General features: G+C 45.1%; 1 protein-coding gene across 2 annotated transcripts in view; it reads left to right on the forward strand.

The window, feature by feature from the left end:
• Window positions 1–19,192, forward strand: part of LOC137439661 (coronin-1C) — an 81,618-nt gene extending 62,426 nt beyond the window's left edge. For both annotated transcript variants that reach the window (XM_068135631.2, XM_078768034.1), the window contains 8 exons: window positions 7,338–7,467; window positions 9,641–9,825; window positions 10,053–10,172; window positions 14,412–14,516; window positions 16,709–16,854; window positions 17,118–17,175; window positions 17,791–18,000; window positions 18,200–19,192. In XM_068135631.2, coding sequence (XP_067991732.1) covers window positions 7,338–7,467; window positions 9,641–9,825; window positions 10,053–10,172; window positions 14,412–14,516; window positions 16,709–16,854; window positions 17,118–17,175; window positions 17,791–18,000; window positions 18,200–18,310 — 1,065 coding nt within the window. In that variant the 3' untranslated portion in view covers window positions 18,311–19,192. The remainder of the gene's footprint in view (window positions 1–7,337; window positions 7,468–9,640; window positions 9,826–10,052; window positions 10,173–14,411; window positions 14,517–16,708; window positions 16,855–17,117; window positions 17,176–17,790; window positions 18,001–18,199) is intronic.
• Window positions 19,193–23,319: the final 4,127 nt, after the last annotated feature.

Here is a 23,319-nt window from a genome sequence, read left to right on the forward strand (position 1 = left end):
GGGGAAGATTTGGAGGGGAGGGGTTATGGGGAAGATTTGGAGGGGAGGGGTGAGATTGGATTTTTGAAAGTGTACGATTTATGGGAAACGAACATTTATTGCAAAATGAGTTTCTTGTGACCTTCGAGTTAAAAATACGTTTAAGGACGCTGGATGGAGGATGGAGTGCAGGAGAGTTTAGGGAATGTAGAACAAAGGCACTATAGGAGATGGATATTTTTTTTGGGATGAATTGATTTGGTGAGCAAGTCGAAAGCAGCCTTTTAAAGAAGAAGAAAAAGGTGTTATAAAATATGACGGAATACATAACTTGAGGGGAAAGTGTAAACATTGAAGGTTAATGAGTGAAAACTATCTGGGGAAATGGGGGAGAAACACGTGGTCGAAGAACGAACGAACGAATAAGAATGAATAAACGAATGAGAACAGAGAAGGAAATGTTTTTTTTTTTTTTTTTTTTTTTTTTTTTTTTTGAGTTGAGATTTACACAAGGAAGTAGGCTATGGGTGAAAAGACTGGGAATACAGAGAACGAAAGTTATTGGATCACAAACGACGGACCACTGAGAGAAAAACAAAGCCTCAAGGTTGTACAGTGCACACTGTACAAGGCCTTGCTCGCGACACGGCAAACAGACGATCAATTTATGAAAGATAAACACCGAGAAACAACCAAAGTTGCACACAATAACTTCACACACCGAAAGATAAATACAGTTTCGACAAAATACAATTGTGAACAGACTTAACTTCGAAAAACGTGGAGACCGTGTGGAGCTTCGAAAATCCCTGCCGCCGTCTCCAAGATCTCGCGAGATCTGTGATTTCACACAAACATTCACCATTTCACACACACATTCACCATTTCACACACACATTCACCATTTCACACACACATTCACCATTTCACACACACATTCACCATTTCACACACACATTCACCATTTCACACACACCATATCACCATTTCACACAAACATTCACCATTTCACACACACATTCACCATTTCACACACACATTCACCATTTCACACACACATTCACCATTTCACACACACATTCACCATTTCACACACACATTCACCATTTCACACACACATTCACCATTTCACACACACATTCACCATTTCACACACACATTCACCATTTCACACACACATTCACCATTTCACACACACATTCACCATTTCACACACACCATATCACCATTTTACACACACATTCACCATTTCACACACACATTCACCATTTCACACACACATTCACCATTTCACACACACATTCACCATTTCACACACACATTCACCATTTCACACACACATTCACCATTTCACACACACATATCACCATTTCACACACACACCATATCACCATTTCACACACATTCACCATTTCACACACACATTCACCATTTCACACACACATTCACCATTTCACACACACATCACCATTTCACACACACATTCACCATTTCACACACACATTCACCATTTCACACACACATTCACCATTTCACACACACATTCACCATTTCACACACACCATATCACCATTTCACACATGCACATTCACCATTTCACACACGCACATTCACCATTTCACACACGCACATTCACCATTTCACACACGCACATTCACCATTTCACTCACACACACACACACACACACACACACACCATCTCCATCTCGCACACACCCACAAAAATTTGGCTGAACATTTTAAAGGGATATGAGCTTCGTCCTCCCCATAGAATTCCAACCTATGTGGAATGCCCGTGCTCTTGCCCTTTCAAATGCTGCACATTGAGCAAGGAAGCGGCACGTACACCATGTGTCACTGAAGCTCCCCCTTAACTAGGCATGCCAAAGGTAAGCAGGATCAGAGGCCTGGCAGTTTTTGCCTCGGCTGTTTATCCCTGGTGCGTGAAACACCCTGCAACCCATGCCTACAGAAAACAGATTTTCTTTTGGAATGCCGGCCACATTTTCCATCCAATCATCATACAACTTTGTGAATACATTATCCATGAGCCGGCACTCCTATGTTGAAAGCGTCAGGTCAATCGCTCAAATGGTTGCAAAGAAAGCAAATTTAAAAGCGAATAAAGGTGAAAAAGTGAGGGCGGAAAAAAAAAAGTGAAGGCCTTAGCCGACGTTCTTTCCATTGGTTGGTAGAAAGCACATGCTTCTGCTTTTAAGAGGTTAGTTTAGTACATCTACAGACTTGGCATTTAATATGGAATAATTTTTTTTCTTCTTGACTTGGGTTTACTTTATTAACTCAGGATATCAATCTGGTGAGTTTCTTTTACACTTTGGTGATTTATTTGTTAAAAGAACCATGTAACTGATTGTCTGTCGCAGCAAGAAGTCAACAACAGGATTATATCACAGGTGGCATGGCAAAATGTACGGACAGGTGCATTTGATGATTGGCTTCACAGTCGGGTATACAAGGGTTGTTGCGTTCTGTAATTGTGGAAAACAACTGCTGCACATCTCCAAAAGTTATTGCCGCTTCCTCTGGAGATGGTCCGTCAACTCGACAATGCTGTTTGTCATGGAGTGGTGGCTTTACGAAATTACGGCATGAAACAGCGTGCTATTGCTCGGCAGTATGGCATCACTCAAGGGCAGGTGTCAAAGATCCTGAAACGAAATGCTCAGAGGGGTGTCCCTACTCCAATACCGAGGCCAGGACGTCCTCGCAGAACCACAAGGAGGGATGATCGCCAGCTGCACCGGTTAGTCCGCAATGGCCGTACCAGGTCAGCTAATCGGCTTCGGGCTGAGTGGCAGCAACTGACAAATGTGCCTGTATCCAGAAGGCTAGTCAACCAACGACTGGTTCAAGCAGGCTATGGTGCCAGGCGTCCCCTGAGAAAGCCACGCCTGACCAGACAACACCGCCAGCGCCGATTGCAGTGGGCCAGAGAGCACCGTCAATGGCAGCCAGGACACTGGAATCACGTGATCTTCAGTGAGGAGTCTAGATTTCTGGTCTATCGTCAAGATGGCCGCGTCCGAGTGCGCAGACAAGTGCATGAAGCCTACAACAAAGATTGTATAGTGCCAAGAGTCCAAGTGGGAGGTGGTGGGGTGACCGTTTGGGCTGCTTTTCATGCAGGGGGCAAAACTGACCTGGTTGTTCTGAATGGAAACCTGAACTAGTTCAAGTACAGGGCCTTTCTGGAAGAAACATTGCTTCCATTTGCTCGTGCAGCCTTTCGAGGAAACTTTGTCTTCCAAGATGACAATGCACGGCCTCATCGTGCTCGCATGATCCAACACTTTCTTGCTGACCATGGTGTAGAGCATATGGAGTGGCCTGCCATGTCCCCGGATATGAATCCGATAGAGAACTTGTGGGCAGAATTAACTCGTCAAATCGACCACTTGGACCAGCTGCCGACCTCTGCGCATGAATTGCAGCAGGCTATTGTCACTGCATGGCAAGCGATTCCTGTCCAAACCTTGGCAAATCTCGTGAACAGCATGCCTCAACGTGTACGTGCTCTCCTGAATGCTCGTGGGGGTTACACGAAGTACTGAACTGTAATTTTACTGTCCGTAATCCCAGTCGTAATTTAACTTTTGTTTTTGTTAAAAATGTTTTTGGCTAATGTGCAAAATAAAGAGATACTTCTGGAAAACGTACAGAAGTTTAACACAGTACTGTCCATGAATTGAGTTCGATATCAGTTTACATCACTTTCAAGGATCAATTTGTTTGTTTCAAAATGTCAAATGTGGTTTTTGTTTCTTTTAAAGGTCACATTAACAAAATCTAGAATAATTTCAACATAATTCCAATGAACTTTTGGTGCTAAGACATCTTGAAAAGTAAGTTCACCCCCACAAAAAAAAAATTCCATATTAAATGCCAAGTCTGTAGTTGACTTTAGGGGAATTGCATTCTGATGCAAAGTGTTTTGCACGTTATGTGATTATAACCGTCCTCGGCACACCGAAGAGCACACAGTACATCAAGGACCTTTTGGTATGAAAACCTGCCCTTGGGGAAAACTGTACATCACATTGTTGCGGTGGTGCGTCTGTTTGTGGGGAGTGTTTGGGCGTTGAGACGAACATAAGGCATGGAGCACCAAAGTGTTTGTGCATTCATTTCATTGTACCAGCACATTGCCTTAACCTCGTGCTTGTTGATCACATTAAGTGAGTCAGTCAGGCCTGAAGCATAATTCTTCGGTCTCAGTGGAGAGTTTTTCTTTTCCATTTCTGTGCAGAACGCTCATGAAACCTTTTTATATTGTCAGAAGGAAGCCAATCCTGGCAATGCACCAGAGGAGCTAAAACACCCCCATTGTGTGACGCTTGCTTGGCTTGTAGATAACAAGCTCTTAAGGCAGTGAAGAGCATTACACCCGTCAATGTTTTAACTCCAAAGGAGATATCTCAAGGAATTATTGGCAAAAGGGCCAGTGGAGCTGAGAGTTTGTTGTTTCAAGTCATTGTATTTCGGTTCTGGCTTTGACTTGATGGCTTTGGTAGCACTTTTCGGAATAACAAACACGGCTGTCGGAGACATCACGGGGCTCCAAGTGTTGATTCTGCAACTCAGCTGCTCATTTGGCACCTTCCAGGAATATCGGTCGGAAGCGAATGACGATGAATTTTGAGAGAATGCTACCGGCTATAAATGTCGATGGAAATGCGGCATGGTTGAGCAGATCCACAAAGGCTACCGGCTGGATACTTTCACACTTTAAATAGATCTACTTTTAACAGAGAATATGAGGCCAAACATTTCTTTTGTACTTGGCTATATTGGCCATTTCTGGGCAACACTTTCACTTGTCATTAAGAGTTGCTTATTTCTATTGTGATGGGTACAAAAAGGTATGTCCATGAAGCAACCTATCGACATCATCTGAAATGAAAAGATTTTCCTTGGTTAGACTGGTGCAGTGCATGCTACCAACCCCTTGAAAATATATCTGTAAAGATGATGACGGTTGAGCGCATGCCTCCGCCAGGCTGAACAGTTTACGTTTTGTATCCCACCGATAGGCCGGACCTGGACCAAAGTCGAATCTGCTTGAACCTACCAACTCAACCGCCTTGTTTTGTTATAACTCATCCACAACATATTGAGATATCATGTTATATTGTAGCGGTTACCGCTGGATGCACACAATCGCCTTGCACCGGCCAGAACACGGCCAGACGCGCCTCTCCCAGGCATGCCCGGACTCACTGTTCCCGGGCACGCCCGAACCTCCCGGGCACGCCCAGTCTCGTCTTTCCCGGGCTCGCCCAGAGCGTCCGGGCATGCCCGCTCTCGCCTTTCCAGTGCTCGTCCAGAGCGCCCGGGCATGCCCAGCCTCGACTTGCCAGGCCGCAGCCAAACACGCCCGGGCAGGTCCAGACTCGCCTTTCCAAGGCTCGCCCTTGACACCCGGGCATGCCCGGTATAGCTTTTGCCGAGCAAACTTCCCGACATAAATGTGTATATATATTGCTGCCCGATAAACGGGCTTTTGTCAGAATACCTGAGCTGTTTTGTTTCAATAAAGCAACTCGGACGAATTCCGTCTTTGGTCGCGTCACTTCTTTCGACTCGCGTTGGAGCGCAGCTCCTTCAATATATCGTTTTTGGCCCTATCACTCAATGGTCAAGAATCACTTTAAAAAAATTTTTTTGGGATCCGCATCCGGATCTTCACCAAAATCTAATCAATTTTCTCTTGTCACACATCCGACCCATCCACCAAATAATCTGAATCCGTCCACAACTTTTTGAGATATCCTGTTCACAGAAAGACAAACAGACAGGGGTGAAAACATAACCTCCGTCTACCTTTAGTTTCAACTTAATATGTGAGTGGCACCTCCTGGTGACAAAATCTGCAAACTCTTTGAATGTGTGTCACATGATTCTCTCTGCAGGAACACTCCATTCCAGTGACATGTTACAATTCAGAAGTTTGAAGCAGCAGAATTCTTGAAGCTACGTTGTATTGTTAACTTGGATAAATCCGTAGCAATTTGGAGTTTTCCCAATTATGTTCTTGGCATTCCTGGCAGCCACTAAGAGCATGTGCATGTTTTCCCCATTTGGAAAGGACTTTGAAGACGAGAAAGGCAAAATCTTAACCATTGATTCCAAAGTGTTTGTTACCCTGCACTTGCGAAGCGAAAACAGGGTTAAGCGATCAGTGGCGTACATGCATGTCTGCATTTTTAAAATTCATTTTCTCGGCAACCGTTGGTCCGATTGACACCGAATTTTACCATCGGAGCGCCTCCGCCTGTAGAATTGCTATATTCATAAGTTTGACGTCGTAGGTCACGTGATATGGACGCCATCTTGGAAACACGTTGCACCTCTATATCTCTGAAACCACTCAATTGAAAAAAATTGAAACTAGACTCATTGTGAAGCACTCCCCATGGAGAATAAGATATGTTGCTGTCATCGGTGCCTTTCTTATGATGTCATAATTCGACAAGTACAAAGCTTGATCTGATCAGTATGAATTTTTTTCTCTGCAACTGATAGTTTGATGGACACAAAATTTTCACCATTGTAACAACTCCTCATGTAGAATGTTTTGTTGATAATTATGACGTCATAATTTGACAGGGACCAGGCTTGGTCTGATCAGTTTGAAATTTATTGAACGTTATCTGCGCAACAATTCTCTTAGAGAATGTACATTTATGATGTCATCGCTCACGTGGTCTGGCAGCCATATTGGATCAAAGAAAAAAAAAATTCAAAAACAGAAGAGATGGCATGCAACAAGTTGACTGCGTGGGGTATGTGTTTTATGAATACCATCTAGTTTTGATTATTTATTACATCCGCTACCGAAGATGGACAGAAGTTATGTTTTCACTCCCGTTTGTCTATTTGCAGGATATCTCAAAAATATTATGGACGGATTCATACTAAACTTGCTGGACAGGTTGGGTATTTGTCTAGGACAAATTGATTCAATTTTGATTATTTGGATTTAGAAGAAAGATGCTTCTTGTTGAGCTCGTGGCTGTTTGAGTAAGAATAATCGCACCAACCTCATGCAAAGAAAGCAAAATGTAGTGGTCATTTGCTGAGACAGAAATTTCTGAATAAAGGTGCAAAGCTACCAATAAGTAATATTGTAAAATTCACAACAATTACTGTTTTATTGAATAATGAAGCTTGTGAATGAGTGAAAAGGAACCAGATAAATCTCGCTGAACGCTGATGCTCATGCTTGTGGAGTTGTTCAGTTGTGGATGACCAAGTTGATAGTATTGTTGCATCAAAGGCCCATTGAAGAAAGGCCCATTAAAGAGGGGTAAATTATGTTCGTTCATGTCTCGATGCAGGTTTGGCAGATTCCAGAGGAGGGACTTGTTAAGCCATTATTGGATGCAGTCGTCACATTGGAACGTCATAGACGTCGGGTCGGCATCATCACTTGGCACCCCACAGCCCACAACATCCTCCTGAGTGCAGGTGCACTTTTGGCAAGCTCTTACTCGCATGATTTCACCGGCTTTGTTTGCACTGGCTTAATAGTATTGGATTTATCTGTCTCCCTCTTCCAAATCCTGGTGGCGTCTGGTCAAATCTGTTTCTGGTGTTTGTTCCCGCTCCATCCCCTCCCTCACCTCAAACGGCTTAACGGCTGACTCCGCACGTGAAAAAGCTGAATGCCTCAACTCTGTGTTTGCCTCTAAATCTTGTGTCCCAAACCCATCCCTCTCTGTACCCACCATACCCAGTCGTACCCAGCTGCTCCTGGACTCTGTGTCCTTTCCTCCTGACAAGGTGGAAAAGTTTCTGTCAACCCTCGACTGATTCTGCAACTGGTCCTGACGGCATCAGCCCACGGGTCCTAAAATCATGTTCTTCCGCTCTTTCACTCCCTCTTTCTGTTCTCTTCACCCTCTCTTTTGCTCAAGGTCATCTGCCATCTGCTTGGAAATCAGCCAACATCACTGCTTTGCACAAAAAGGTGCAAAAACAGATCCCAGCAACTACAGACCAATCAGCCTTCTCCCAATTATCAGCAAAGTCATGGAACCCATCATTGCTTCAGATATGAAATCTTTCCTCTTCTCCAATGGCTTGATCTCTGATCATCAATTTGGTTTCAGACCTGGTCAATCTACTCTGGACATGCTGCTTCTGCTTTCTCAACAATGGATGGAGGTCCTCAACGCCAATCAGGAAATTAGAGCTGTCTCCCTTGACATTTCACGTGCCTTCAATACGGTCTGGCACCCTGCTCTGCTCGCCAAGCTCTCCTCCTTTGGTATCCATGGAAATCTCCACGCATGGCTGGCGGACTTCCTCTCTGGTCGTAGTCAACGTGTGGCCCTGAATGGGCTTCTCTCATCTCCTCTTCCTGTTCAGGCTGGAGTTCCCCAAGGTAGTGTTCTGGGCCCTGTGCTTTTTCTGGTCTTCATCAATGATCTCTCTGACTCTCTTGAAAATCCTCTCTATCTCTTTGCTGACGACTCCACTCTCTGTCGCTCCATTCCTCATCCCTCAGATCGGCAGTCTGCAGCCTCCTCACTCTCTGCAGACCTGGACAAAATCACAGACTGGGCAAACAAATGGAACATGTCTTTCAATCCTGATAAATCTCACACTCTTACGATGTCTCTCCGAAAAGACCGACTGGAAAACCCTCCCATCCACTTTCTGAATAATCCTCTCCAAGAAGTTCTGTCACTCAAGCTTTTGGGTCTCACTATTTGCCATGATCTTTCCTGGGAAAACCACATTTCAAATGTGGCCTCCAAAGCCAGTCGCCGACTGGGCATCCTCCGTCGTGCGAAGTCCTTCCTTGGCACACCTGAGCTCCTCACCACATACAAGGCTTTCATCCGCAGCTCAATGGAATACTGTTCTCCCCTTTGGGCCGGTGCTCCTGCCTCACACCTAGCTCGGCTTCACGCTGTTGAAACCAAAGCTTTCAAAATCATTGGAATCTCCCTCGATGAAGCTAACTCCGAGGGCCTTTCACTTACTCACCGCAGGCAGGTTGGTGATCTTTCTGTCTTCTACGGACTCCTCTCCGGCCTAGCGCTCCCACCTCTCTCTGTGCTCTGTCCCCCTAATATTCCTACAGGTCGCATAAGATCTGCCTGCAACCCTCTTGTGGTTAAACTGCCAAAATCAAGACTCTCTGCTCTGCATCTCTTATCTTCCCCCATCCAAAACCTTCATCTTTTCTACCCCCGCTAATTTCACCCCAGATTCACTTTTTTGAAATACCAACTTCCTTCCTGGAAGCCCTTGCAGTGTCCTTGTGTTTTATACTTCTCCCACCTCCCCCCAAGCCCTCTCCCTCCCACAGATCTCCCAATGTCCCTGCTCTCAAATGTTGTGTTTGTGTGCTTCCCCTTCTCTCTCCATCTTGTCTACTGCTCCCCTTATTATATACTTTGTGTGTCTGTTTGATTTTTTTTTTTGTGTGATAAATGTTAGCTCTTTCACGAGCCTCGATCCTGTATACAAAAAAAATTAAATATTGTGTCTGTTGTTCTTTCCAGTGACAGTGGCCATATATCTGGAATAGTTTAAGGCCTGTGGCTTAGCCATCACACAAAGCGTTACTTTATGTAACGATACTGGTTTCATTCAATAAGTTTTAATCACGCACTGGTGCACTCTTCAGGCTGTGACAACGTCATCTACATCTGGAATGTGGCCACGGGTGAGGCAGTCTTTGAACTGAACCACGACATGCATCCAGACCTGATATATGGCGTTTCGTGGAACAGCAATGGCAGCCTTATCTGTACTTCTTCTCGTGACAAGCATGTACGCATTATAGACCCACGCAAGAACCAGGTGTTGAAGGTAGGATACCTGCATTTAAATGCGTTGTTTTCCTACTCTGCTACTGTCTGTGATTGTCACCTTCTTGTAGCCTTTGTGATTGGTGTGACCCAGTTGTCATTGTATAACAGACAAACACAGTACACTGCTGGGTAGTGATGGTGAACTATGGTAACTCAAGGAATGTATTGCCTGCTCATTGTCATTGTAAGTTTGATCTCGTGTCTTGTCCTATTTATTGCTCTCAGTCGATACAACGCGCTCACGAAGGTGCCCGGCCGATCCGTGCCATCTTCCTTTCTGATGGAAAGATCATCACCACTGGTTTTAGCCGCTTGAGTGAGCGGCAGCTTGGCCTTTGGGATCCGGTAAGTGCATTTGTTTTTGCGTCTGTGTGTCGTGTGCATGTATGTAGGTGATTCCTCAGGAGATTGAATTTTTGAATCGCTCTGTTAATATGGTGAAAGACGGCATGACTGTCCTGGTATTTTAAAATATTTTGAGACATTCTTTCTATCTCTCTATCTATTTATAGCTCTCTATTTATTTCCATATACGGTCAGACCCCAACAATTGTGGGGGAAACGTTCCTGAAAAATGCCGTGAATGTCGAATCCGTTAGGGGCGTTGGAGGCACATAAATTATCTATGTAAATGTGTACCGTGTAGCGCCACCTGGTGGTGGTGGCAGAGGTTATTACAATTCCCTGTATATATCTGTGCAGTGTCTCTGATGTTACTGAACTACTCCTTGAAGCTTTTGTTAAATCGTACCAAACCTTTGGTATGTACTTACCTCTCCCGTGTGTATGTCGTAAGGGGGCTTTTCTTTGAGATTTTTTTGATATTTAAAAAAAAAAAAATTTTGTACTTTTTTTTTTAAGAAAAAAAAATTTCAACTTGGATCTTCAACTTCAATTGTTTATAAAAAATATATTATCACGTATATTACAAATAAATTTGTGCAAAATATATGTTTGTATTATGATTGGTGTAAATCATGACAACAGCAACTTGGGTACAGTCATTACCCTCAGTAAAACAAGCCCATGCCACTGTAGCGACGTGGGGTGAGGCAAGCTTAGTGAGCCGATCCACGCTAGTATACCTAAAAATAGACAGCTCAGGAGACGTATACGTAAAAAGTAAACGCTCACTAAGCCGTAAAGAGCGATGGGGGTTAGGGGGAGGGGTACAATCGATATGAGGTTTGGGATAGCTCTAATAAGGAGAATGGGCTGTGTAAGTCAGGAAATCCTCAAAGCGTGGTTGTGGGGTGGACAGGATAGATACAGAAGGAAACTTGTTCCCCCTCCCCCCAAATCCTCTGTATCCCCCTCCTCTATCTCCGTTACCCCCTCTCGCTACCCCACTACCCCCCCCCCCCCCTCTCTCACTCTCTCTCCCCTCTCACTCTCATCTCTCTCCCACTCCACTCTCTCCCACTCCACTCTCTCCCCCACTCTCTTTGTCCCCTCCACACTCCTCTGTATCTCCCCCACTCCCTCCCATATCGCCCCCACTTCCCTCTCCATCCCCTCTCCCTCCACCGCCACACCTCTCCACATGTCCGTGTCTATCATTTTTCAATGGCTTCAATTTCCTTTTGCGTTTTTTTTTTTCACTTTCACTATTCAGTTTTTTTCTTTTATTTGATACTTGATGTATGGTACCATACTCGTTACTGATGGGTGAAAAAAATTCAACACAACAAAGGATTATACCCACAAAGATATGGATTATATTTGATTAATTATTTGCAATAAGGGAATAAGAAACGCGAACGGGTCGAAACGGGATCCTAAACATGAACGGGTCAAATCGTTAGGTTAGATTTATGTGGTGTGCTTCAGTCGTAAATGTGAAATGCACAAACCTATGGTGTATAAGTAAAGTCTCGATTGCTCCTAGAAAAAAAAAAAAAAAAAAAAAAACCGAGTCGATGTATAAACACAACCTCGTTTGCTTCCGAAATAATTTTTTTTAATGCAGGTGGTGCATAGGCACAGAACCGCTGGCTTGATTGTTGGATCCTCGTTAAAAAAAACGACCCGGGCTATGTAATGAAGCCAAAACATTGTTATTGCTAATAGTACATCGTGTTGATATAGCTTGGATAGATTCCAATTTCACTGGGCCATAAAGGAATTGTCCAGAATGCCTGACACCTCATCTCTCACATGTGAATGGAGGGATTGACCAATTATCTCTCACCTAATCAATTACCCAGGTGGCTAGGATTATATAAATAAACCGGCTCCTCCCATGCTCTTCTAGTCGAAGAAAGCTACATCACTACAACCATGAAGGCTACACAAGGTAAGCCCTTTGCCGTTTCAAAAGCTTCCCAGAGTTTGTTCACAGCTGTATGAAGATGTTCACACGATACATGCACTACAATCCCAATGCTACACACCCCCTCAGCCGCCGGACTAGTTTCATCGCTTATTGGCGAATCATCAGCGACAGCACAAACAAACGCGTACCATCGAGGCTCCCAAGCATGTACCACGTGCAAACGTCAAGCAGTCAGCATATGAATTAAAAACCAAAGACTATGTATGTGCTATGTGTTAATGTCTTTACAGCTCTGGAGTTCCCCAAGGTAGTGTTCTGGGCCCTGTGCTTTTTCTGGTCTTCATCAATGATCTCTCTGACTCTCTTGAAAATCCTCTCTATCTCTTTGCTGATGACTCTACTCTCTGTCGCTCCATTCTTCATCCCTCAGATCGGCAGTCTGCAGCCTCCTCACTCTCTGCAGACCTGGACAAAATCACAGACTGGGCAAACAAGTGGAACATGTCTTTCAATCCTGACAAATCTCACACTCTTACGATGTCTCTCCGAAAAGATAGACTGGACAACCCTCCCATCCACTTTCTGAATAATCCTCTCCAAGAAGTTCTGTCACTCAAGCTTTTGGGTCTCACTATCTGCCATGATCTTTCCTGGGAAAACCACATTTCAAATCTGGCCTCCAAAGCCAGTCGCCGACTGGGCATCCTCCATCGTGCGAAGTCCTTCCTTGGCACACCTGAGCTCCTCACCACATACAAGGCTTTCATCCGCAGCTCAATGGAATACTGCTCTCCCCTCTGGGCTGGTGCTCCTGCCTCACACCTAGCTCGTCTTCACGCTGTTGAAACCAAAGCATTCAGAATCATTGGAATCTCCCGCGATGAAGCTAACTCCAAGGGCCTTTCACTCACTCACCGCAGGCAGGTTGGTGGTCTTTCCGTCTTCTACCGACTCCTCTCTGGCCTTGCCCCCCCCCCAGCTCTCTCTGGGCTCTGTCCCGCAAATATTCCTACAGGTCGCACAAGATCTGCCTGCAACCCTCTTATGGTTAAACTGCCAAAATCAAGACTCTCTGCTCACCTTCACTCCTTCATTCCTCTTTTCTCCCGCCTCTGGAACAAACTCCCTCACTCTCTTCAATCCCACGCCACCCTCCAGGTCTTTAAAACAGCTGTTCACCACCATCTCTTATCTTCCCCCATCCAAAACCTTGATCTTTTCTACCCCCGCTAATTTCACCCCAATTCCACTTTTTTGAAATACCAACTTCTGTCCTGGAAGTCCTTGGTGTCCTTGTGTTTTATACTTCTCCCCCCCCCCCCCCCTTCCCCCGCCTCCTCCCTCCAAGCCCTCTCCCTCCCACACATCTCCCTGCTCTCAAATGTTGTGTGCTCTCAAGTGTTTGTGTGCTACCCCTTCTCTCCCCATCTTGTCTTCCGCTCCCTCTTTTTATATATTTTGTTTGTCTGGTTGATTTGTTTGTGAAGTAAATGTCAGCTCTTTCACGAGCCTCGATTCAGTATACAAAAAACAAAAACCCTGATGTTTTTATTTTTTATAACCTCAGCCTCCAAAGGTGGATGGAGGTTATGTTTTCACCCCTGTCTGTCTGTCTGTCTGTCTGTCTGTTTGTTTGTTTGTCTGTTTGTTTGTGAACAAGATATCTCAAAAAGTTGTGCATGGATTCGGACGAAATTTGTCAGAGAGGTAGCTATTTAGATTTTGGTGGAGATCCAGATTCGGATCCGGCTAGTGGAATTTTTAAGTGATTCTTCACCATTGAGTGATCGGGCTTTAACCAACATAAAGCAGGATATCTCACAAAGTTATGGATGGGTGGAGACGAAACTTGGTGGACAGGTTGTGTTTGTGACAAGGAAGAATCGATTAAATTTTGGTGAAGATCCGGATCCAGATCCAGCTAGTATAATTTTTTTAAGTGATTCTTCACCATTGGGAGATATGGCCAAAAACGATACATAGCAGGATATCTCAAAAAGTTGTGGATGGATGATTTTAATTAAATGGGATTCTGTATTGTGATTTTCTAGACTACTCTGGGATCGAAAACGTGAAGTGTTCACCTGGATGCTCTCTTCTGAGTACCGTTCTATTTTTTTTTCAATAGATTGCGTTTCATGTCCTCAAATTTTGCTCAGAAATTGTAAACGTGATAGTCCACTTCTATCATGGTTAGTTTATATCCAGGCCTGATCCAATTGTTTTGTAATCGGTTTTTAAAATACCAGTTTTGTGCATGTAATCTCGTTGGTGAAAGCTCCTCTTTAACCTTTTCGTCTGCTTTTCAGGAGAACTTCACTGAACCGCTGACTCTACAGGAGATGGACACGAGCAGCGGAGTGCTGCTACCTTTCTATGATCCCGACTCCAGTATCATATACCTATGTGGGAAGGTGTGTACCTCAGCACTTTGTTTGTAGATGAGCATTGAGCACAAGTCTATGTTTTTTTTTGGGTTTTTTTGACTGGGCCCAGTCCTATTCCTGATCTTCATCAATGATCTCTCTGATTGCTGGAAAATCCCCTTTATCTATTTACTGATGTCTCCACCCTCTGCCGTGACATCCCTCATCCTTCGGACAGGCAGGTTGCAGCCTCTTCCCTCTCTTCAGACCTTGAAAAAAAATAATCACAAGCTGATCAACCACTTGTCATGTCTTTCAATCCTGACAAATCTCACTTCCACTGTCTCTCTCCATAAGGACCGTCTGGCAAAGCCTCCTATCTAACTTTGTAACAATCCGATTGAGGAAGTTGTCATTCAAACTCCTGGGGCTCACTATCAGCCATGATCTTTCTTGAGCAAATCACATTTCAACGTTGGCCTCCAAAGCCACGTGCCGACTGGGCATCCTCCATCGTACAAAGGCCTTCCTTGGCACGCCTGAACTCGTATCCACCGACGAGGCTTTCACCCACAGATTGATGGAGTACTACTCTTTCCTTTGGGCTGGCTCCCCTGCATCACACCTTACTCAGCTTAACGCCGTGGAAACTTCAAGATTCAAGATTATTGGAATCTCCTGTGCCGAAGCTGAGTCTATGGGCTTATCACATTCACATTGGAGACAGGTCAGTGGTCTGTCTTCTTCCATCTCTTTTCTCGTCTGGCACCCTCTGCTTTTTCCAAGCTTTAGCACTGTCTTTACCCAATTATCTGCTGCAGGCACATCTGCATCCTGCTTTTTTATATTATAGACTACGTTATTTCTGTCCTTCCGTCTTGACAGTCATCCACCGGTCGTTTTGAAATGTTGATCTTCAAAGTTCTTTTTCCTGAGGAATTCCCCTGCTGATTGGAGCATTTAGCAGTCTCGCCTGCGAAAACCATCTCAGGAGAGCTTCTTCCGCTTCACAATTGTTAATGCCCCATTTCCTCTTCCGATTCAAATTTTGATTCTGAACTTCCGAACTATGTAGTGTCATTTCGTGTTTTACTCTGTCTCGCAAGAGCCAACACGATGTCTGCGAAATCGTTAATTTTGCCGCGGCTTCACGTTGGTGCGTGACGGCAGACCATCGTAGCGCTTCAAAAGTTCACACTTTTCGGTGACACTCCTTGTGTTGGGGCATTTCGGCAATAGGGCGATGAGTACAAAAAAAACAACTCAAGTTTGGTGGGCACCTCTGATTTCATGTGTCGATCCTCGATGGCCTGTGAACATGTGAACAAGGGTTTACAAAACAACTTGAAGGGAAAAAACCAGAAGTAATTGTAGATTTTCAGGAATTTCGATTCCAAAAACGAAAACTTGTGATTTTAATACGAGTGATTTATACATGTAATAATATACAAATGTTTTTGGTTTTCCCATGTTGCTTCAAATTCACAGCTCAAATAAGCAACTTCTTGATATAGTGTTTGTTTATGTTTGGGACGATGAACATGACAATATACCTAACCCTTCCCATTCCCCTAGGGATGCAAAGGCTTTTGTAATGGATCTGGTACAGTGAGTGTGTGTGAGTCTTTAATGCAGATTATTTAATACAGATTCAACTTTAATACAGATTGTTCTTGTTCAGGCTGAAGGGATTTAAATCAAACTTGGTGCAAGTATGTATAATGACGTAATAATGTGGGCGGGGGCACAACCGGCACATAGGTCAACATATTTTTTATTTTTTATTTTTAATAATACAAGATCGAGGCTCGTGTAAAAGCTAACATTAAACACAAAAAACAACAAACGAACAAATGGACACACAAAACGTACAATGAAGGGAGCGGGAGACAAGATGGGGAGAGAGAGGGAAGCACACAAGTAGAACAGGGAGGTCGGGAGATCTGTGGGAGGGAGAGGGCTTGGGGGGGGAGGAGGTATTGGAAGGCGGGAGGGGGGGGGGGGGGGATTGCAACATTGCAACGTCAGAGTGCCGTTCTAGTTCTTTCGAGTTTTTAAACCACTCTGACGTGCATGCTCTTTGTGCTTGTCTTGGGCTGAGTCCCCATCAGTATACACATGTCTCTGAAACTTGATTCACAAGTAATTGTGTGTAATTGAATTTGCCAAACTAAGTCGAACATTTGTAACAAATAAAATTAAAATATGCTTTCCATACCCTCCCAACCCCATTCCCTTAGGGGGACAGCAGCATTAAGTACTTTGAGATAACGGATGAGGCTCCATATGTGCACTCGCTGAGCAGTTTCTGCAGCAAGGACTCCCAGCGTGGAATGGGCTACATGGCCAAGCGTGGCCTGGACGTGGGAAAGTGTGAGATCGCCAGGTATGTACTTCATTGATTCATTGAGGCTGAACCTTTTTTACTGTAACTATATATATATATATATATATATATATACACACACACACACACACACACACACACACACATACATACACACGGCTTATGTTGTCTGGCTGAACACCAGTCAGCGATCCGTTGTAATAATAACCAATGTAAGGTTCAGATGGTACTGACTCCTAAGATGTCCAATGTGCTCACATTTTCGATGCATTTACAGACGTTTCTATATTTCCTTTCCTCAGGTTCTACAGAGTTCTTGATAAGAAGTGCGAGCCAGTTGTGATGACTGTGCCCAGGAAGGTACTTGCCAGAAATGAATGCACAGTCACAGCCATGATTTGTACTTCGTTTTTAGAAGCTTAATGCTTTGGTTAATTCCGGAGTTCGTATTGTACTATTTGTCGTGCAAGTATTTGTTTTCACGATATCTGGATGACTTGCTGATGTCGATCCACATAAAATTGAAATTTTTCAAGGGAGCCTCCCCTCCCACCGGACAATCCACAAGTTTGTTGTACGGCTGAAAATCTTTCTTGAACCCCCAACCCCAAACTTTTTGTCCCCAGTTCCTCTTATTTTGAAACTTTGCCTCTAGGAGAGAGTGTACCTCAAGACCAATGTGTTATTTTGGAGGCATTTGCTTCAAAAACGGTTCAAAAACAGCAGCTGTACCCTTCAAAAACAATTACCAATCTTGTAAAGAAGTCTTGCCATGTTTGGCCATGATTTTCAACGCAAGTCAGGCAAAATCCTCCAACGTCAATTGTCAACACATGAAAGGGGGGTGGGGTACAGGAACCCTTTCTGTAAGGAATAACTGCTTCTCCAAATCCTTGCATGGTATTGCCAGAATAAATGTTCCAAAAAGGCTTTGATTGTATCATGACGTCCCCTTTCTTTCTTTCTCGTTATTAGTCAGACATCTTCCAGGAAGACCTTTACCCCGACACAGCTGGGCCTGAACCGGCACTGGAGCCAGAGCAATGGATCGGAGGAAGGGATGCGGACCCGATCCTAATGTCACTGAAGGGCAGTTACACAAGTGTCCGGAGCCACGAGCTCCATGTCGCCAAACCTAACATCCTTTCCAACAAGCCTGTCCACAATGCTGGCAGTGCCACGCTGGTAACGTTTAATGTTGAAACTCGAACATAATGTTGGTCTTCCTTCCCTGTTCTTTCTTTCTGTGCTCCTTTAAGTGAGGTTAATGTTATTGTTGGGGGCAAGGAGGGGAGAATGACAAATATTCTGATTTAAAACCCCACCACAACGTTGTGCGTGTGTGTGTGTAAGTGTGTAAAAAAACTTGCGGAATCTTTTTCAGAGTGGTGGCAAATTAGAAGCGGCTTTACAAGAGATGAAGGCCCGGATCGATTCGCATGAAGATCGCATCGTGGAGTTGGAGAGGCAGGTCGAGGAACTGCAGGCCCACTAAATGGACCTGTACCAGCGCTCTGCAGCCAAAGCTGCTGTGGCTTCACCGCCAAGCAGCGCTTTTGCTTCCTTTAAAAAAAAAAGAAAAAGAAAAAGAAATCCAAAGTGTGACGGATTATCGCTTTTTTAATTTTTTTGCCACTGCCGTTGTTTTAACCTGTGCTCACCCTCTCCTTTAACCAAATGTTTGAACTCGTAAACGTTCCAGTGTTAGGAGCAGACCTCCCCCACCCATCCTGAGGATCCAGCACTGTTGTTACGTAATGACCATCTTTTGTACAACGTTTTTGTTTTTTTGGGGGGTTTCCTTTTATAAGTGAAAATAGGCTCACAAAGTATGCAAACGATGCAGTCAGTGCTCAGCTTTGGGATGGAGAAGTTTAAAAGAACCTTTCCCCCCCCTTTTTCCCTCCTTTTATCACATCGAGCGTAACTACCACTGTGCCTTGCACCGATGCAAAGGAGCCTCCGCAATGGTAGTGTCATAGTCCTTGGCTTGCTTCCCATGTGTGCTGGGTAATCCCGTACCGCCTGGTGGAATGTATCGGATCGTACGTTGCCCGTGCCATGCATTGGTGTGTGTCTGTGTGTGTGCGCGTGCATGTGTGATTGAGTGTTTTGGGCTAGCCTGGAGTTTTGCCCTGAAACGATGTACAAAGCCACGCTGCCGTGAGGTTTACGGCTTGTTACCACCCTTTGTCTGCAGGGTGGGCATCGTGGCGACGCTCCCCAATGGGGAATGGAAATGTGCCTCGGTGACCACGTAGCATGTTGAATCCATTGTCGTTCTATCTTGTATGTGGCGACATTATGAGAAGATTCCCTTTCATTTTGCTTCATTTATACTCGTGTAACTGCTGAATAAAGGATGAAATGGTCTTTACATTTGTGGATTACTTGGAAAGTTGACTGAAATTATCACTATTTCATTGTTTCTTCATAACACTGTACTGGTGAAAATACCCAGTGAAATGGCTATCGGTAATAATGAATGTGATTTTTTGATGGTTAAACACCAGGTTTGTGATTTTTTTTTTTTGTTTTTTTTGTATACAAGATCGAGGCTCCTGTAAGAGCTAACATTGATCACAAAAAGACAAACTGACACAAAAACATACAAAAAAGGGAGCGGGAGACAAGATGAGGAGAAAGAGGGAAGCACACAAGTACAACATTTGAGAGGAGGGGATTTATCGGGAAATCTGTGGGAGGGAGAGGGCTTGGGGGGAGGAGGAATGGGGAGGGGGGAGGGGTGGGAGAGGTAAAAACAAAAAAAAAACACATGGACACTGCTCGGACTTCCAGGAAAGAAGTCGGTATTTCACAAAAGTGGATCTGGGGTGAATTAACAGGGGTAGAAAAGATCAAGGTTTTGGATGGGGGAAGATAAGAGATGGTGGTGAACAGCTCTTTTAAAGACCTGGAGGGAGGAGTGGGATTGAAGAGAGTGAGGGAGTTTGTTCCAGAGGCGGGAGAAAAGAGGAATGAAAGAGTGGAGGTGAGCAGAGTCTTGTTTTTGGCAGTTTAACCATAAGAGTGTTGCAGGCAGATATTGTGCGACCTGTAGGAATATTTGGTCACGTTTGGGGGCGGAGGCATGAAGAAAAAAAATAAATAAAATATATATATATTTTATGAGGCAACAAGACACAGATCTTCAATGCATGTCCACATAACATACACATACAGTACATACACTCCCATCAGGAGTCTGCCTAGCAGGCACGCAAGACATCGGCCATTATAAAGCTTGCAGTGTTGGTGTAAGAAATCTCTGAGGATATTCCAGACTCAATAGCTCAGTGGGCTGTCACCGCGTAAGTGATGAGGTCCGTGGGTTTGAGTCCTGGGTTGTCAGAATGTTTTCACACGAGCGCCATGCAGGAATTTATTATATACCGTCTATGTATATATGATTTATGGCTTTATGGCTATAGGCTTTATGCGAGTATATATATTTATTTATTTAAATATATATATTTATATATATATATACTCGCATAAAGCCTGTCAAAGATGATGGGTTGGAACAGTTTATTTGACGGTGCAGCTGCGTGAACGTGCCAAAATCTGAAGCCTGGGCCTAGTGTCAAGTGTGCTTATCTCTTCTTTATTTATTAGATATCTTACAGACATAAATGAACACTGTACTCTGCATGTGTTGCACATCACGTGCAGCAAATTTCACTTCCCTGCTATTGTGATTATCGATTTTTTTTAAAACCGCTTCCGTACACCGACCTTGAGGCTCGGTTTGCAAGCCACCATCCACAATTCCAATGTAAGACATAATTATGGGTCTTTTGGGTCCTCTGGATCTTTGGGCTCCTCAGGTCTTTTCGATTTTCTGGTTCTTTGGGCTATTTTGGGTCTTCAGGTTCTTTTCGGTCTTCTGGGCCTTTTCGATCGGGTTTTTTTTAGATTAGTGACAGAGGAGGAAGTCAGTGACTTTGGGCCAAGTGACTGAAGAAGATTATGAACATGCCCTCTCATGTTTACACACACACACACACACACAATATTGCTTTGTTGGTTCCAAATCGATCAAGGCCATGCCACCACTGGGCTAAGACTTCAAATTGTTGCATATCCGAAGAAGTTTTCATGTTTAGCATTCTCTATATGGTAGCAGTCATCCTGAAATATACTTTATAACATGTTTATGAAAACATATAACAGTATAATTATTCCTTAACATATGAAATGAAATGTTGACCAGATAGCATAAATTTAGACATCATTTACTTATATATATATTTATATTTATATATTTAATTTCATTTCGCGCATTCATTTCCCCCCTCCTCCCAAAGGGGGTTTTCCCTGTCAATGGGTTGCGTGTTGAGGTGTATAGCCATATTAAGTTAGCTTTATCATGGCGTTTTTCCAAGGCCGCATCGAATAACAAAACTAACGATAATAGCGTAATATTAATGTTATTGAATGAATGAATGATCGTTTTAAGGCCATTTCCCCGCTAAAGCGGGGGTTGGCCTTGCGGGCCCCATGACAATCATGGATCCCTGTTTGAGGCAATGTTTTTATGGCCGGATGCCCTTCCTGACGCCAACCTTAGTCGCCTCTTACGATGCGCAGGTATGCGGTGTACCTATTCTAAACTGGGGTACACACCGGGATATGACAAAACAATATTAATACTAATAATATCCCACCTCCCCGTGGGGTTTTTCTCCCTTGAGCGGGGTTTCCCCACCATTTCCGTCAATGGGTTGCGTGTTGAGGTGTATGTCGATATTGAGTTAGCTTTATCGTCACATTTTTCCAAGGCCGCTTCGAATAACAAAACTAACGATAATAGCGTAATATTAATGTTATTACAAAGCAATATTAATACTAATAATATCCCACTTCCCCGAGGGGTTTTTCTCCCTTGAGCGGGTTTTCCCCACCATTTCCGTCAATGGGTTGCGTGTTGAGGTGTATGTCGATGTTGAGTTAGCTTTATTGTCGCATTTTTCCAAGGCCGCTTCGAATAACAAAACTACGATAATAGCATAATATTAATGTTATTACAAAACAATATTAATACTAATAATATCCCACTTCCCCGAGGGGTTTTTCTCCCTTGAGCGGGTTTTCCCCACCATTTCCGTCAATGGGTTGCGTGTTGAGGTGTATGTCGATGTTGAGTTAGCTTTATCGTCGCATTTTTCCAAGGCCGCTTCGAATAACAAAACTAACGGTAATAGCGTAATATTGTAGCGGTTGCCGCTGAGCACACACAATCGCCTTACACCTGCCGAAGACGTAACCAGGGAGCGATCACTGTGCCAGGCTCACCCAGACCGCCCGGAGACGCTCAGTCTCGCCTTTCCCGGGCATGTCCAGACTCGCCTTTCCCGGGCTCGCCCAGACCGCCCGGAGACGCTCGGTCTCGCCTTTCCCGGGCATGTCCAGACTTGCCTTTCCCGGGCTCGCCCAGGCTGCCCGGGCACGCCCACTCTCGCCGTGTTTGATTGCATATATATATTGCTGCCCGATAAACGGGCTTGACAGTGTGCTGGGTTCTGTACGAATAAACAAGCTTTGAACTCAACCAAATGTCCTCGTTCTCTCGCCGTCCACGACTCCTAAACTGGTGACCTCGTCTACCCCCGAACGGATTCGGGGGCTGCAAACGAACACGGCAGTTTCGATCGCGCTCCCGGAGTTTTTGAACCGACGAGCGGCCATGTGGTTCGCGCACCGCGCTCGGCTCCTCCTCTACGACCGGAGGGGCGAGCCCGCTCCAGGACCCTCCGAAGGAACGCAGTTACGCGATGTGGGTGGCACTGCTGCTCATGTCTCGTGCGCGCTCTGACGTTCGTGGCACGGCTGCTTCATTACCTTCGCGCGAGCTGCTGTTCGTCACCTTCGCACAACTTCACTCTACAACTACAGCCGCAACTACTTCTCCGACCCTGCATCCTCGGGAGGCCCGCGAGGAACCTCGGCAGCCTCCCCCGAGGACTTGACCAGCCCCTCGGTCGGCTCAACCCCGGTCCTACGTCCCCCCAACGCTTCGCACAGCGGAGTACGTCGTGGCGAGGCCGCCCCCCGTCCACGGTTCCCCCCGCTCGACCGCCCACCACCACACCGCCCCCCCCCCACGACCCTCCAGGGGTCGCTTCGGCCGGGTCATCAGGACCCCCCTTAAATTGACCCTGCCGGTGCAAGTCGTTTCTGGGGGGGCGCGTGTAGCGGTTGCCGCTGAGCACACACAATCGCCTTACACCTGCCGAAGACGCAACCAGGGAGCGATCACTGTGCCGGGCTCGCCCAGACCGCCCGGAGACGCTCAGTCTCGCCTTTCCCGGGCTCGCCCAGACCGCCCGGAGACGCCCAGTCTTGCCTTTCCCGGGCATGTCCAGACTCGCCTTTCCCGGGCTCACCCAGACCGCCCGGAGACGCTCAGTCTCGCCTTTCCCGGGCACGCCCACTCTCGCCGCGTTTGATTGCATATATATATTGCTGCCCGATAAACGGGCTTGACAGAGTGTGCTGGGTTCT

Source organism: Myxine glutinosa, chromosome 14, assembly GCF_964187855.1.
Source record: "Myxine glutinosa chromosome 14, kmMyxGlut1.1, whole genome shotgun sequence".
Classification (NCBI taxonomy): domain Eukaryota; kingdom Metazoa; phylum Chordata; class Myxini; order Myxiniformes; family Myxinidae; genus Myxine; species Myxine glutinosa.